The sequence below is a fragment of the Podarcis muralis genome, chromosome 10 (genome assembly GCF_964188315.1).
Source record: "Podarcis muralis chromosome 10, rPodMur119.hap1.1, whole genome shotgun sequence".
Classification (NCBI taxonomy): Eukaryota; Metazoa; Chordata; class Lepidosauria; order Squamata; family Lacertidae; genus Podarcis; species Podarcis muralis.
Window position 1 is genome coordinate 43,410,395 of NC_135664.1, and position 16,077 is coordinate 43,426,471.

The 16,077-nt window shown below is 41.5% G+C and overlaps 1 protein-coding gene across 2 annotated transcripts in view; it reads right to left on the reverse strand.

Annotated features, from left to right (window-relative positions):
• NUP205 (nucleoporin 205) overlaps positions 1 to 16,077 on the reverse strand; it is a 53,513-nt gene that overhangs the window by 14,868 nt on the left and 22,568 nt on the right. For both annotated transcript variants that reach the window (XM_077934875.1, XM_077934874.1), the window contains exons 10-27: positions 15,422 to 15,559; positions 14,389 to 14,539; positions 12,882 to 13,087; positions 12,397 to 12,579; positions 11,161 to 11,211; positions 10,083 to 10,292; positions 9,528 to 9,627; positions 9,018 to 9,155; positions 8,550 to 8,739; positions 7,609 to 7,729; positions 7,027 to 7,108; positions 6,355 to 6,519; positions 5,361 to 5,485; positions 4,926 to 5,040; positions 3,821 to 3,970; positions 2,604 to 2,678; positions 1,366 to 1,523; positions 759 to 839 (exon numbers count right to left, since the gene is read on the reverse strand). In XM_077934875.1, the coding sequence (XP_077791001.1) occupies positions 759 to 839; positions 1,366 to 1,523; positions 2,604 to 2,678; positions 3,821 to 3,970; positions 4,926 to 5,040; positions 5,361 to 5,485; positions 6,355 to 6,519; positions 7,027 to 7,108; positions 7,609 to 7,729; positions 8,550 to 8,739; positions 9,018 to 9,155; positions 9,528 to 9,627; positions 10,083 to 10,292; positions 11,161 to 11,211; positions 12,397 to 12,579; positions 12,882 to 13,087; positions 14,389 to 14,539; positions 15,422 to 15,559 (2,439 nt within the window). The remainder of the gene's footprint in view (positions 1 to 758; positions 840 to 1,365; positions 1,524 to 2,603; positions 2,679 to 3,820; positions 3,971 to 4,925; positions 5,041 to 5,360; positions 5,486 to 6,354; positions 6,520 to 7,026; positions 7,109 to 7,608; positions 7,730 to 8,549; positions 8,740 to 9,017; positions 9,156 to 9,527; positions 9,628 to 10,082; positions 10,293 to 11,160; positions 11,212 to 12,396; positions 12,580 to 12,881; positions 13,088 to 14,388; positions 14,540 to 15,421; positions 15,560 to 16,077) is intronic.

Consider the following 16,077-nt stretch of genomic DNA (forward strand, 5'->3'; position numbering starts at 1 on the left):
GCAAATGTCATATACATACTAAAAAGTAGCTTCTGAGAATGTTAATTTATATTATATCCTTGGCCTATAATCAAGCAAGGAGTGTGCACACATGTTTGCATTCTCTGCAGTTGCCCAAGGAACCCTAAGACTGCCTTACAAACTCAGCCAAGTTTCAAAAGCAGCTTGAGGATTTTGCCGGGGAGCTGCTTAAAAGGGAGGGAAATGCCATCAGAGGAATGTGGGTTGTCTCCCCATTGAGATTCCCTTTAAATAGCAACTCAAATTGCTTTCTATGCACCCCTTCTGGGCAGCAGAATTCTCAGTCTCAGTTTTCCTTAGAAGCGATGCTCTGCTTCATCGTGAAACCAGCATCACAGTCACTGAGTGGCCTTAGGTAAGACGAGAATTGCCAGCGCTACCTACATCCAAGCCCTGCTGAGACAATAAATGAAGTATTGCAGAGTAATTTATCTGAAAGCATTTATAAAGTGAAAAGAGCTATATAAATGAATGACAGATATTGGGCTCTTCCAAAAAACAATTAGTAGTAAAAGAATCCGTACAGCTGTTTTTCAAGAAATGGCCACAACTGTGGTTGAGCACATGCTATGCATGTCAAAAAAGGTCCTGAGTTTAATCCGCAGCATCTCCACGTAGGGCCCCTGCTTGAAGTCAGTCAGTGTCAACAACGCTGAGATGAATGGACCAATAAATGGATTCTGTATATGGCAACTTCCCAGGTTTCAATCAAGCTGGCACATTTTAAGTGCTCTTACCTCCATGAGCAAAGGTCTCTGCCCAAGGGCTGCCATTCCTTGTAGGGCATTAACTTCAGCAATCAGAACTTTGTGGAGATGCTAGAATTGAAGAAAGGAAAGTGGTGTCTTTTGTTAATCTATTATGTGTAAAATTTGGAGACAACTGTGAACATGAAAACACTGCTAATTCCCTTTCCGATTCACTTCGCTCATTTCACATTTAGGTCCACAATTTCATTTCCACCCCAGTTCAACTTAAATGAAACAGGCCAAGGAAAGTACAACAATGTTCAACTTGAAATGTCAGCTTTCCTTTTAAGACATTCAATATAAGGCACTGTGTTTTGTAAAGAAGCTGGCACAACAGTGGTAGAATAACCATATCACTATTAGGTATGTAAGTAAAAACCTATATAAATTATTCCAATGTTAATTCTCACATGGAAGAACATGTTTGAGAGGCCACTAACGTAAATGCTGACATACTGAAGTCAGTGGGAGCGTTAAGGTTTTATCTAAAAATCTTCTACGGAAATAAAAAAATGTTTGAAGATACATAATGTTTGCTGCAGTGCACCCATAAACTAACTGAAGCCAGGTACAGAGGTTTCTAGAAATTGCTCACCTTGACATTGCAGATAACTGGTCCACGTGCACTTCTGTTCTCGCAGTTGGCAATGACCTGCTCAATTTGAGCACGGTCAAAAAAATCCAGCTGCAAAGGTTCTGGGATCTCTTGACTGAAGTCAATTGAGTCTAGGATGCTCAAGATCTTCCTGCGTACTAAGGAAGGAAAAAATGTATTCAGAAATGGAAGAATCAGCTTAACGGAATTCTGAAGACAGAAGTTAAAGCAGCTTTAATGGAAAGAGCTTTCTGATTATAATTAAATTTTGTTCCTAATGGTTTTCTTAAATTCTATATATAAAAAGGGAAACATTTAAACCTGAAATGTTAGATGTAGGCACAAATATCTACTTACAGCAGGGTGGGAAAACCTTTCGGCCTGGAGGGCCAGATATTTCATTCCACCCTCAACCTCTGGGCCAAATGACATCAAGTGACGGACAGGTGGATGGTCCTGCCCACCTCTCAGTGTCGGCCAAACAGTGATGGGGAATGCTAGTGAACAAGCAGGACTGAACTTCCCACACAAAAGCTGATGCATGGTGAATTCAATCCTGCTTTCTGCAAGATTGGAGTGTGCAAGTTCCCCATAGACGTCTTTTGTGCACCTGAACCAAGCAGAATTGAACTCCCCATGCACCAGTTGATATAGAGGAAGTTCAATCTTGCTTTCTTCTGTCACATCTCTACTTGCCCCACACTTTACATATGGCAGGTAGGCACGGTTTGGAGAAAACAGCCTGGTGGGCCAAATGGGGAGACTTGACGGGCCAAATCTAGCCTGTGAGACAGAGGTCCCCTGCCTTTGACATATAGTCAGATCCTGGACTTGTACAACCCTATCCGACCAAGATATTGTCATGCACACAGCAGTTTGATTGCAATAGTGTTTGTTGAGGCTCTCTCTCCCCGCCCCCGCCAGGAGCTCTGTCACACTGACCATATAAAGGGTTATTTGAGGAGTATAAAAAGACCCCGGGAGATGCAGTAAACAGCCCAACAAACTGCAAATTAGTATACAGATTTATAGCTCATGCCTCCAGTACATGAAACAGTTGTGTTTTAGATTGCTGACACAACATTTAAACAATAGTTTACAGTTAAATTAATTCACCTGGCTCACAGCCACCAATTTCTCAATATAAGCAAAAGCAAAGACAGGACATTGACTGCCCAGGTTCTAATCCAGAAGGACTGAGTAGAAGGACTGAGTAAACCAGCCACAATGAGACTTACCTTTGGCAGCAGTATCAAAATGAAGAAACCCACTAACAGACCGGCTTTCATCTTCTATGCCTCCTTCACCTTCAGCTAAGAGGATTGAAATTTTGAAAAAGTTTACTTAAGAGATTGCCTTGCCCCATGCAGACCTATTTGATCACTTTGATCTGTGGCTCTTGCACTTTTACAAGTGTCACATGATCTCCATATGAGGAGGCATTTCATTAGTGTGGCAGCACCTGTGGCTTGGACCTCCCTGCTTAATGACATTAAGCAGTCACCCTCACTATATTGCGTTAGATTGCTGCTGAAACTTTCTGCTTCAGCAAGCATATTCAGACATTAGTCAGACATTATTACCAATATTTGTTGTTAAAGTTCTCGATTTTATCTCTGCTTTCAATTATGATAGTTTAATGCATATTTGTTTTAAATCGGTTTATGGATTTTAGCTGTTTCACTGAAAATTTTACTTGTATACTCCTTGGAGAGCTTTTCCCAAATGAATGAAAGCAAAGTTGCACAAATTCAAACTTAGCAAAGGACTTTTAAAAATTAAAAATGCTGCTTTCTAGGGAATTTCCGGGAGGTGGGTGGCGCTGTGGGTTAAACCACAGAGCCTAGGACTTGCCGATCAGGTCGGCAGTTCGAATCCCTGCGACGGGGTGAGCTCCCATTGCTCGGTCCCTGCTCCTGCCCACCTAGCAGTTCGAAAGCACGTCAAAGTGCAAGTAGATAAATAGGTACCACTCCGGCGGGAAGGTAAGCGGCATTTCCGTGCGCTGCTCTGGTTCGCCAGAAGCGACTTAAGTCATGCTGGCCACATGAGCCGGAAGCTGTACGCCAGCTCCCTTGGCCAATAAAGCGAGATGAGCGCCGCAACCCCAGAGTTGGTCACGACTGGACCTAATAGTCAGGGGTCCCTTTACCTTTACCTAGGGAAATTCCAGCCTAATAAATGATGATTTCATTGTGTGTGTGGTATTATGTCTCAAGTGCTATAAAATATATAGAGCACACTATAAATGCTCAGTACAGCCCACAGCATGACTGCTAATTCATGTGGTCTGAAACCTTGGCTTATATTTACTTCCAAAGTTAGCCACTATAAAGTATAAGGAAAGCATTATATCATTCAGATATGAAAGTGGAAAGTAATAAAAAAATGGAAAGGAGCCCTTCAGATATGAGCAGTCTTTGATTCTTAGAGCAGCCTTCCATGCTCCATTTACCTAAGTAGGATTTGACAGGCATGTCATCCAGAAGGAGGTGCAGGAGTCTCTGTGTGTGAGAACGCTGGCGGTTCAGTGAAGTAACACGCAATTCTATAGAGGCCGTCTTCATTAGCCAGGACATCTGGTTCAAAGCTGGAATCTCATGCTCTGAAAGTCAAGATAGGGCAAGAATGGGAACAATACAGACACTTTAGAAGAGCCTACCATTGCTGGTTGGACTCATGTTATATTTGTTACACATCTGTTGCTTGGAAATGTAAGCAATGGGGCATTGCTCTCTGTGTGGGAATTTATTTATGTAAAGCAGCTTTCCACACAATGTAATTAACGGCAAAGCCCTGAAAAAGAGGAGCCGCTTTTGAAATGTATATTCTCTTGGCCCTCCAGCTGCACAACGCAGACATTAATCACCTTATTAGAAAAAAATAATGCACGCAGAGTGGCTCTAGGATACCTACAAATACACAAAAGGAAAAATGACTTCTCTCTCCCTGCCAGGACAAGAATTTGCAAATCTTGCTAAGATGAGACTTTCCAAATTCTGTTAAAAAGGCAAAAAAGAAGAAGTGATTCTTCCAAGCAATGAATGAGAATTGAAAAAAGAATGGAAGATCACTAGTGTCTCCTCAAGTTGTATTCAATGCTATATGAGATCCAGAATGCCTCATTCTTCAATACTTTTAAAAGGGCCTTGAAGATATTCTCTGTCATGGTCTTCAGTGACTAGTTGTAGACTGAGCAACATAAATGGTGTTGTGATCTGTTTTTTTTTCTATCCAATGCTGGGCTATTTGTTGTTTTTGCTAGTTTTATGAAGTAGATGTTACAAATATTCTAATTGGTATTTTTTGTGTATATTTTGCAAGCCACTTGTAAATAATGTTTCTTAAATGCAGATTCAGGTAGGTAGCCATGTTGGTCTGACGCAGTCTAAATTAAAAATTGTCCAGTATCTGAAGTGTGCACGCACACGAAAGCTTATACCCAGAACAAACTCAGTTGGTCTTTAAGGTGCTACTGGACAATTTTTTAATTTATTTAAAGCAGGTTATAAATAACTTGCTAAAAATAAAATTATGAGACAGTACATGAAAAGTCTTACCTTTGACAGAAAATGGTAAATGCTGCAACTGAGAGAACAAAAAATCCTGGCTGGTTCTCAAATATCTCATTGTTGGGCCTGAAGTGTCTGAGCAGGCACACAACTGATAGATCACCTGTTTGAACAAGAAGGAAATCCAGATATTAGTTTCCTTTAATATTAGCCAAAATATTTCTAATTAAGTATTGTATTTGAACTCAGATCTACTCATGCAATCCTTTACACATTTATCTGGAAGTAAATTCCATTCAATTCAATGAGACATACTTCTGAGTAGGGCTGCAATGTTAAATGTTTTTTAAAAACCGAAATTATATTAGTAAATTGCAAAAATCAATTCCCTCCTAATTGAAAGCTCACTGGATTTATACAGAGCACCCCATTTTAGCTTTCCTAAAACAGGAAATATCATGTATCAGGAAATATCATGTATACCTGGTAACACAATTCTGCTAGATGAGGAGATTGTTGAACCGCCGTGGGACCAGACCTTGTTTCAGTACCATTCTCCAGTATGGTCAAAATAGCATGTAGGCAAGTTCTAGGGCAGCCCAATACACCTTGAAAATGCAACATTCATATTTAGGGGGGAAACTGTGCATGATGTATAGAAACGAAACATCACCCTATTTTAAAGATTTACTTCACAAAAATAGCAAATATTTTACTCTAATTTAATATTGCATTTTATCAAAACTGGACTATGGGCAAGGATCCAATTATTCATTCATTTTGTCAAATTTATATATACTTTCACACTAATATTAATACTGCTTACTAATTTGAAAAGATAATTAACAAACAGAACAGCAAGTAGATCAGGGGTGGGCAGCCTTCAGCCTGTGGGCCAATCCTGGTCCTTCAGGGGGTCTAGTTTGGCCCTCCAAACGGTCCATTTCCCCCAAGCCACGCCCATTCATGTCAGCTGATGGCCAAGAGTGGGATTTGCTGCATGCCTGTTCCCACCTCCAAAGCTGCAGGATTTAATGCCCCACACATCAACTGATGAGCAGGGTTAAATCCTGCTCGGTCTGACTCCTCTTGCGTCTTGCCGGGTTTTGCAAGGTGTCTGGTTTTTGCAAGACTTTTCACTTGCAGCTGGCCGGCATGAAACATGTGGTCATAGCTGTAATCACTCACAGTAAAGTACCCTTGATGTAGATCAGGCTTCCTCAGACTCGGCCCTCCAGATGTTTTTTGGCCTACAACTCCCATGATCCCTAGCTAGCAGGACCAGTGGTCAGGGATGATGGGAACTGTAGTCTCAAAACATCTGGAGGGCCGAGTTTGATGTAGATCATTTTGTTATGTCTACTGAGCATGAAACTTCTGCCCATTCTGGGCAAAAATAAATTCCTTCTACTACTGAGCTGATTCTTTCCAACACATGAACAGCAGCTCCCCCACCCTGCCCTCTTCAGCCATGTACCTGGGTCTTGCAAGTTTGTGTTGCTCACAGGCTTCTTGAATTCATAACCCAGAAGATACAAGGCAAGATTTGGTGGGCTGCACTCCAAAGAGGCGATGAGAAGGTTCAGGATATTAATCCTTGTTTCATGGTAAATTGGGGCCTGCTTCCGTTCAGCTTCCAGTTCTGGGAACCAAAAATACACATCAGTGATACAAATCCATGAAGTGCTCAATTCTAATATCCAATGGCTTTTAATGGAAACATGCATGATTTGCAATAATGTACAGTATTTTTGTTACAGCAGGGAAAATAATCACTTGCCTAATCACTTGTGTTGACCTATCCAGGCAGGGAAGCGTACATGAAAGTATTTCCACGTGTCAACATGCCTCAAAGAATTATCAGCTGTATAAATTGCCAGTCCATCCACATAAAAGTATTTTGTGGAGCAGCGACTTCTATAGAATTGCTTTTAAAACTAGCTTGCAAATTAGTGCTCTGCCTTTTGCCCAAAATGTTATAAAAATAAGAAAAAAGGGCACATGATTCTGAACTCAATTATAGGCCAAAAATATATTAATAAAATGGTTTTCAGTTCTGCAAATAATTACATTCTGAGGATCCTTGATAATTCATTCTCAGTTATCCAGCAGCTTATTTTTATGTACAAAAAATGGACTACTTTCATACCTTCATCAGGATTAATGAGTTCTTCAGCAGCTTCATTGTCCAAACATTCCACAAACCCAGCCATTAGTTTCTGGCTGATATTCTGGATTTGCAACCAAAGAATGGAAATGAGAAGATAGTGAGGTATTATACGATGACAGATTGATTTAGAGCCTCCCCTGCCTATCTTGAAGCCCAGGTAGAACAACATAGGGAGAAAGTCTCTTTCTGGAAACTGGGTCCTGAGACTTTAGGATTTAATACATCAAAACATCTTAATGGACCTTGTGTTGAACAGGTAGCCAATGCAGATCTTTTGAGTTATATGGTCCTGTGCAGACCATATAGCTCAAAGGATCTGCAGACTCCTTCTCCCAGAAATCAGTTGTAGGGAGTCTTGGAAAATGATCTGAAGTTACATGAAGCAGCCTTATTGCTAAAATTAAGTAAGATTTGATTGCTGACTAGATGGGAAGGTCCTGAGAACCATACAAATGTAAACAACTCTGACCTGGTTAGAAACCATTCTAACAGTAAAGCCATGTGCTGGCTACATCATTCTTCCCTAACCCTTGCATAAAAAACAAATGTAACAACAGTTACCTGGTCTTGTGTGAAGTCCCCAATCAATTTGACCTGAATATTAGAATTACAGGAAATGCAACACAGGATCTTGGAACTTTCAAAAGCCAGTTCAGGATTGGTATTGCCATGATAAAGATACCTTGAAAATTACAAGAACATAGGAATTGTCAATTCCAATCAGAAATGCCAGAGAAAAGGGGGGAAAGGGAGCCTTAATAATGCTTCCATGCTGGAAGCCGCCCAGAGTGGCTGGGTGGGGTACATATAATAAAATTATTATTCATAAAAATTAGTATCAAGGCTAAAAATATGTGTGCAGAAGCAGGTGAAGGGAGGCGAGAGCAGCAGCAGCAGCAGCAGCAGTTCACTGTGACAGAGATGGCATGAGGCAGCAGCAAGGTCAAGCTCTGGGTTGCCATCACTGCTGTGCACACCTGTGGGCTGCTGTTGTCAGCCCTGCCACTGCTACGCCCTGTCCCATCGACACAAACGCAGCACCACTGCCACCAGCAAGGTGATGCTACTGCTCTCCCCACTCCACCCCCATATGCTGATCCTGCATGCAGCTACATCAGACATGTATATATGATACCAAATCATATTATACACAAATAGCTCTCATTTGTTCCAAGTGCCAGCTGTTTATAACCAAAACAACACACACACACACACACACACACACACACACACACAGAAGGAGGGCATCAGCAGACCTAGGGGAAACCCCAAAGACTTTCAGACATATGCAACTGCTCAGAACAGATTCGTAATTTGGAACCGATCCTTAAAATCAGGTCAGAACAGAGACATTATTTGATTTCTTTGCAGTGGGCTGAATAGCGATAATCTGTGTAAGGAGCAGAGCAAGCTGTAGGAACCTCTCAACAGGCACACAATGGTCTCACATTATGCCAGTCTCTCTAGAACCACATCTGTCTTTCTAAATGCATTGGTTCTACCTGGCAATATTCACCACATGGTCTGCCTTTTTAGTCCGAGGGTTGATTCCTTGCAGCAGCTGTTCCAGGGATGTAACAATCAGGGAGAGGTGACTTTCCCTTAACAAGTCCATGAAAAGGTTCTCTTTCTGTAGGGTCAGATTAAGCAGCCCAAGGCAATACTGTACAGCTTTCTCCAAGTGCTTCTTTCCTATGGAAGGAAAGGAAATAAAGACAATCCCACTTCCATGCCTAGAACGCTTATGAGGGGAAGATATAATGCTGCAGTCAATCTACATATGTGCATTAATAGAGCCATAATAAATCACCGTTTGTATTAAAAGACCCGACTCAAGAATAGTCAACTTTTATTCAACAGCTTTCCTTGCAGTGGATCTACATAATGAAGAATTCAGTTCACTGGCTATACAGTAAGTAGCATCAAAATATTTTTTTAAGTTGAATTTTTAATTTATTTTTGCTACATACCAGGGAAAGGAGCATAGGTATCTAGTTGTTTAACCCCTTCTTCCAGCAAGCTAAGACACAGTTCCAACATTGGTGACTCATTCAACAGATGATACATCAGGTTAAATCCAGGTGGTTTATAAGCTATAATTTCTTCTCCTAAAAAATTAAAAGCACAATTCAGTAATATCAGCATTATAGTTTGTCCAAAAAATGTCACTGCTTTCTTTCAAAGGAAATCTAAGCACAGTCACCACCCCTTCTTCGCCTATACCAGCTTCAAAACAATGACAAAATCCATCTGCTTTTGACATTGTAGTACTTTCTTCCCTGAATTTATAACTTTGTATTTGCTCATTCTATTTGCCTGTTAGACTATAGTCAATTCCTCCTTGCTAGCTTCCCCCAGAACTATTTTTCTGAGTCTGAAGGACCAGTCTAAAAGCCAGCAGGAGAACTGGTCACCATTTTGCTTTCTTCCCCAAACAAGATACAAAAACGGAGCTTAAGACAAACCAGGGAAGAGCATACCTTGTAACTCCACATATTGGTCCACAAAATCTTCAAGCTGAGGTTCGTAATCTCTCAGCAGCTTGTAAAAAACCTCTAGAACTGCTTCCGCTACTTCCCACTGTCAAGAAAAGCAGGCACAAAATATTATTTTGAAAGTGGACATCTCAAACCTCAGCTCCCCATTTTAGTATGATAAAAAGATGCCTTATGCAGAATCAGGCCATTAGTCCAAGTAGCTCAGTACAATCTATGTTGTCTGGCAGTGGCTCTCCATGCAGTCAGACAGAAGACTTTCCCAGCCGCTCTTGGAGATGGCCAGGAATTGTACTTGACTCTACTATTGAGCTACAGCCCTTCTGAAGTATCGCTAATCTTCTAATTCCGAGCATCATGTTATGGCAGTGGAATACACGGAACCCAGACACTAGCTCAATTCAGATTTAATGTGATTATATATAAATCTTAGGGGCAGAAATTAGCCAAACATCACATTTTAAAAAGTCAACACCATCAAGTTTAGAAACATCTATAGAAGTTATTTAAAAACAATACATGTTTAGAAGCAGAAGCTACCTTCTCAGCAGCTCGCCGATAGGCCCTTGTACGAAATCGAAGAAACACAGAATCTCTCAGAAATTGCAGATATGGATCAAAGCCTGGTGGGCGCAAGCCAGCGCCCAGGTTAGAAGGAAATGAACTCTCCACCAGTGTGCTAATGAGCCGGCAGAAAGCACGAGTTAAAGGATACTCCTCACACCGGGATTCAATTTCATTCAATTCAACCTTTGCAGGAAAACAGAGAAACAAACATTATTAAAAATGTAATTTAGTGCATCATAATGTCAGAATCAAAACAAAAAAAATTCCTTCCAGTAGCACCTTAAAGACCAACTAAGTTAGTTCTTGGTATGAGCTTTCGTGTGCATGTACACTTCTTCAGATACACAGAGTGCATGCACACGAAAGCTCATACCAAGAACTAACTTAGTTGGTCTTTAAGGTGCTACTGGAAGGAATTTTTTTTGTTTTGACTATGACAGACCAACACGGCTACCTATCTGTAACTGGAATAATGTCAGAATGTATCAATAGAAGGTTTTTTGGGGTTTTTTTTACACAATTACAATAGATTCTCATGATTCACCACAACCAGTTGGATAGCACAAGGCATGTTTGCCTTCAAAAAATGACTAAAAGGGGGTAGGGCATTAAGTTTTAGTAGGTTTTTTATTTGCCTATTGCTTTTCAATGTCTATGGCCTCAATTAAGCTGAAACTAGTCACAGCCAAGTCAATTAGTAATCAGTGAAACAAGTTAAGTCACAACAACCCTCACTGCTTCCAACAGTGCTTGCAGTTTGAGAGTCAGGAGCATCTAAGTCAATTGACTTCAATAGGTTTAGGCATGCTTAAATCTGCACAGGATCAGAACGCTCATCACAACCAATTTCAGGTGTCTACTCATCTTGTAAGGATTTTTTTCCCTTTTGACTTTTCTGAACAATTTCCCTTTTTTTAAAAAAATGAGTATGTGCACTATTATTACTATTTTTAAATATGCAAGTAAAAGACTCTGAAGCTCCTCTTTGCTGAAGCAATCCTACAGCTTTTCACTTTGTACAACCATGTAGCTAACTAGAAACAGATTTTACCTCAATGCCAATGGCTTGTCTTTGGCCTGGAGTTCTGACAGTTTGTAGTATCTTTCAAAACAAACAAGAGAGAAAGGAAATGATTTTTCATAATCATCAAAAGAACATGAGAGCTAAAAAATGAGCTACACTGTTTATCTTGCACACTCTTTTTCAAGAGCTTCTACCCATATGAAAAGGTATTGTCACCCTTCCAGAAAGACAGATTAAACTCTATCCAACAAGCTTTTAATGCAGCACCTGAAAATACCCGTCCCAGTAGAGAACACCAGACTAAAGCAAATGTAACACTTCCCGTTCCTTAACCACGATTATGGGGTTGAGTCGCATGCTCCCTCTTCCCATCCTCTTCCATTTAGTTTGCAAATTCACAGATAGTGCAAATGTAACAACTAACCACAGCTAACACTGGTGACGAAAGGAGAATGAAGAACCTGCACAAGACAGGAGGAACTATGGGAAAGGAGTGCAAAGTCCTATCGGCTTTTCCCGTCACCAAGGGATTGAGCACACAAAAGTTACAGGCCGCCAATGTTTACAAACCTGCTAAGAGGCTACTAGCCTAAATTTCCATGTTGGCCACAGAACAGAAGCAGCTCCCTTCTGCAGCTAGCATAGAAACACAAGCTATTAACAAAATTGCTTCTACTAAAATGCAGTCGAGGAGGGACACAGCAATCCACTTCTCCACCACCAACTTGCTCATTTGCTTTACTGAATACCTGGTCACCTAGGATTACCAGGAAAATTATTAAATATAAGGCTGCATTGCCTCTGCGCTGGTTCTCCTTTGTAGGCAGCAAGATTTTGTTGATCGGACCTAAAAGGACTAGAGTGCTAGCGTGATCAACTGTCTTTACCTCAAGACACATTCCCACCTTCTCTCCACAAAAAGGGAAATCTGCCTTTCTTCTTAACCTTATTCAGAATCTGCCAGTACAGATTTATAATACATAAGCAAATAATACATCACAGAAGGGGAATCAATTGGACTTGCACTTTTTCATTCTGTTTCAGCTGCTGCTGCTACAGCCCAACATTCCGAACACAGAAAACAATGCCATGTATATAATTAACACCACCTGATTTTTAAGTAAGAACCAGCAACAGCTGAATAAAATAGAATTTGGGGGAAAGCATAAACTTCTAGTATTCAGAGCATACATTGCTAAATAGTGTCAGAATACATACAGGATTGCGCTAAGGGTTAAACTGCCATGGAAAAAGTTAAGATACCTGGGTGTATTCCAATGACTGCCACAGTGAAGCAGCAATTTCCGGAGATTTCCCAAAGGCTGAAAGAGTGTCTAATAACTCTGCTTTCAAAATGGGATGGATGCTACATTGCAGAAGTCCCAAAATTATAACCACTGGTGTCCACTGAGGGTGTTCACAGAGAGCCAAGCGGGCATTCTCACTCTAGAGAGGAAAGAAAGAGCACCAATGACCTCTGATGATTCAAACAAAAGCTAAGCAATGTCATTATGGGGCCAATTATATTACGAATAAGTATCCAACACTAATATTTTCCTTACTTTCTATTTTTCTCCCAGTCAAAATGAACTTCAGTTCAAGTCTATCAAAGGCTATATCATTTTTCCTCTAGTACATCTGACTTTTTAATATAAAATGTGCTGGGTTTGTAAAGCCAACTTAATTAATAAAATAATGGACAAACTGAATCCTGAATGCATCAACCATTAAAGGAGAGGCCTGTTTACCCATTTCACTATAGTTTCTGTAAGTTGCAGAAATGAAATCAAGCCATCCTGTTCTTTCTGGGTGATGCCTCTGAGAGGAAGGTGACGATACTGAATGCTATCTGCACTAGGCAAATCTTTCCGCAGGTGTTCATGGTACAGCATCAGAGAGTGGAAGAAATGCTCCCAAGAGACAGGACTGCCACCTGCTCCTTGGATGTTTTCAGCTAGAAGGGGGAGAAAAATATCTGTGTGAGTACAGATTATGTTAATTAAGCCTACACCTAAAAAAATAAAACCTGCCCTAAATTTAAGATTCAACATTTTTATTGTATATCATCTGAAAAATACTAGCAATCCTTATTCTAATATTAAAAAGCACAAAAAAATCTTCAGTGGAAAAACCTGCAAAGGGAAGCCAAAAACAACTGAGTATGCTTAGTGGGCAGGGAAAGCAAACTGATAGTTGGGGAGGGCAGGGTAAAGGAGGATGGAATGCAGTAGCCTGGAAAGGGCATGGCTTCCTAGAATCCTTAACAGGAGCACTCCACACTGCAACATTTGGTTGAAGGTCCCATTTGTTTAAACCATGGGTCGGCAAACTAAGGCCTGGGGGCCAGATCCAATTGGCCTTCTGGATCCGGCCCACAGACGGTCCGGGAATCACCGCATGGATCAGCGTAGGGATTCTGATCGCTCGGGCTGCCCCATTCCCCCACCCTCTCCCTCACACACACACACCGCGGCGGCGCCTCCTCCCTCCCTCCTCCTGGCTTCTCCCTGCCCTGCCTAGAGGAGGAAGGGGGTGGGCTTTGTTGAGATGCGGTTGGCTGAGCGCCATTTTAAGCAGCCCCTCTCTGGAGCCAGCCCTTTTATGCCGCTCATCGTTCCTCTGCTGCCGCCAGCCCCTGCCGCTCACAAGGCACAGGTAAGCAGCCACTGGGGCTCGTCCGGTGCTGTGGAGAAGGGAGAGGAGAGTCGGGGGGATTCCCCCCCCCAAAAAATAGTCTGGCCCCCCACAAGGTCTGAGGGATAGTGGACCGGCCCTCTGCGGAAAAAGTTTGCTGACCACTGGTTTATACTATGATACTCTGTCCCTCAGACATGAAGAAAGCTGCCTAATACTGAATCAGACCACTGGTTCATCTAACTCAGTATTGTCCACACACGAACCGGCAGTGGCTCTCAAGGGTCTGAGGCAAAAGTCTTTTCCAGCCCAACCTGGAGATGGCAGGTATTGAACTTGGAACCTTTTACATGTGCTCTATTACTTTTGTTCTTTTCCTAAAAGGCAGCCGCAAAGTTTACACTAGAAACAAGCTATAGTGAACACAGATAAACATCAACTAGAAATGTGCTTAAGAACATAGCATAATGAAATATGAAAAGCTTAAGACTAAAGCATTCACTTCCTTGTCTGCTTCAGGATAGGCTGCCTTGCAAATAATGCATTAGTACTGAGGTTCCACTGCAACAGATTCAAGTGAATGGGAAAGTATGTTGGCCTATTTGAGGCCTTATTTCTTACCATGGCTGCTGCCATTGCCCTTCAGCAAAGTAAAGCAGTAATGAGCACACTGGGGCCCATTGGCTAATCCCCGGAGCATTTTCAGGTAAGGAATGTAAATTGTTGAGGGAAGGAGGTCTCCCATTTGTCTAACAAATTTAGACAAAACAACCTACAAAAAAAGCATAGAAACATTTGCCTAGGAAGAAATAAATGCCAAAAAGCCAAAGGCCCCCAAAGTTAAAGTTTTAAAATAACTTGTAATGTACACAATCTGTTCAGACGCTAACAACCAAAATCAAATCACTTTTCTAGCCTTGATTTTCTTAAAACTGGTATTGGTTGTACAAGAATTCCCCACCCCTTCCAAGGCACTAGGGCAGGCATGGAGAACTTTTGGCCCTCCAGACATGGCTGAACTACAACTCCCATCATCCCTGGCCATTGGCTATGCTTGCTGGGACAGATAGGAGCTGTAGTTCATCAATGCCTTAAGGGCCAAAGGTGTCCCATACATGCACTAGGTGAACGATCCAGTTAAATGTTAAGTACATTTAAATCCCATCAACTGCAGTGGGGGAGATTTAAGAGTATTTTTGCACCCTTGCACTGAAATCAATGGGACTTGAAAATGCTGAACTTTTGCTGGATTATGCCCCATGGCATACAGTAACTTTAAAAAACTTTAAGGAAACATGGAAAACTGCTTAGCATTTAGAATGCTCAATGTAATCCTTTCAAATGCCCAATGCAGCAAGCCAGTATTGTTATGCTCAAATGCAGAGGGAAGCAGGGGGTGGGGTGGAGTTGAAAAACAACTGAATCTCCTTTATCCACCTTTGCTGTCACTATCATTTTAAGCAGTTGTGTTGTTTCAGACAACATGTTTGGTGCCGCAGAAGGACAGTTGGGTGTGCCCCAGCTTGTCTCCTCTTCCTATGAAATGCAATCCTCCATAGCCTTTGGGGAAATATGATGTGCTACTAATTGTTTTTAAATGCTTTCAAGAAAACCCAAGCCCAAACAACAGTGAAGGGAACTGGTATTATCTCACCTGACGCTGAGGTGGTCTTTGGTGGGCTATCCCAATATACGATCCTATGATGGTGGAACTCTGCAGGGGCTCCGAAGGACACCAGTACTCAAGAGCAAGCTCCAGATTAAATGGATCCTTCTTGTACAGCTCAGCAATCTGTAGAACAGAAATAATGTGAGTCCTATATACCTACAAATACACACACACACACACACACACACACACACACACACTATAACCTATCATGATCTTTAGGAACATTGCCTTTCGCCTGATTATCATCCGTGCGCCAAATTCAAATACAAAACAGATTCCATTAGCAGCAGCCCCAGCTATGTTAACACTACAGTGGTACCTCGGGTTACATACGCTTCAGGTTACATACACTTCAGGTTACAGATTCCGCTAACCCAGAAATAATACCTCGGGTTAAGAACTTTGCTTCAGGATGAGAACAGAAATCGCACGGCAGCAGCGGGAGGCCCCATTAGCTAAAGTGGTGCTTCAGGTTAAGAACAGTTTCAGGTTAAGAACGGACCTCCGGAACGAATTAAGTACGTAACCAGAGGTACCACTGTATTCCGTTCCATAGTCACAAAATTCCCTGGGGCAGCTTTCAAAACTTACGCAACTTTTTCTGACTAAAGACTAATTTGCCAGCATTAAGAAGAAAT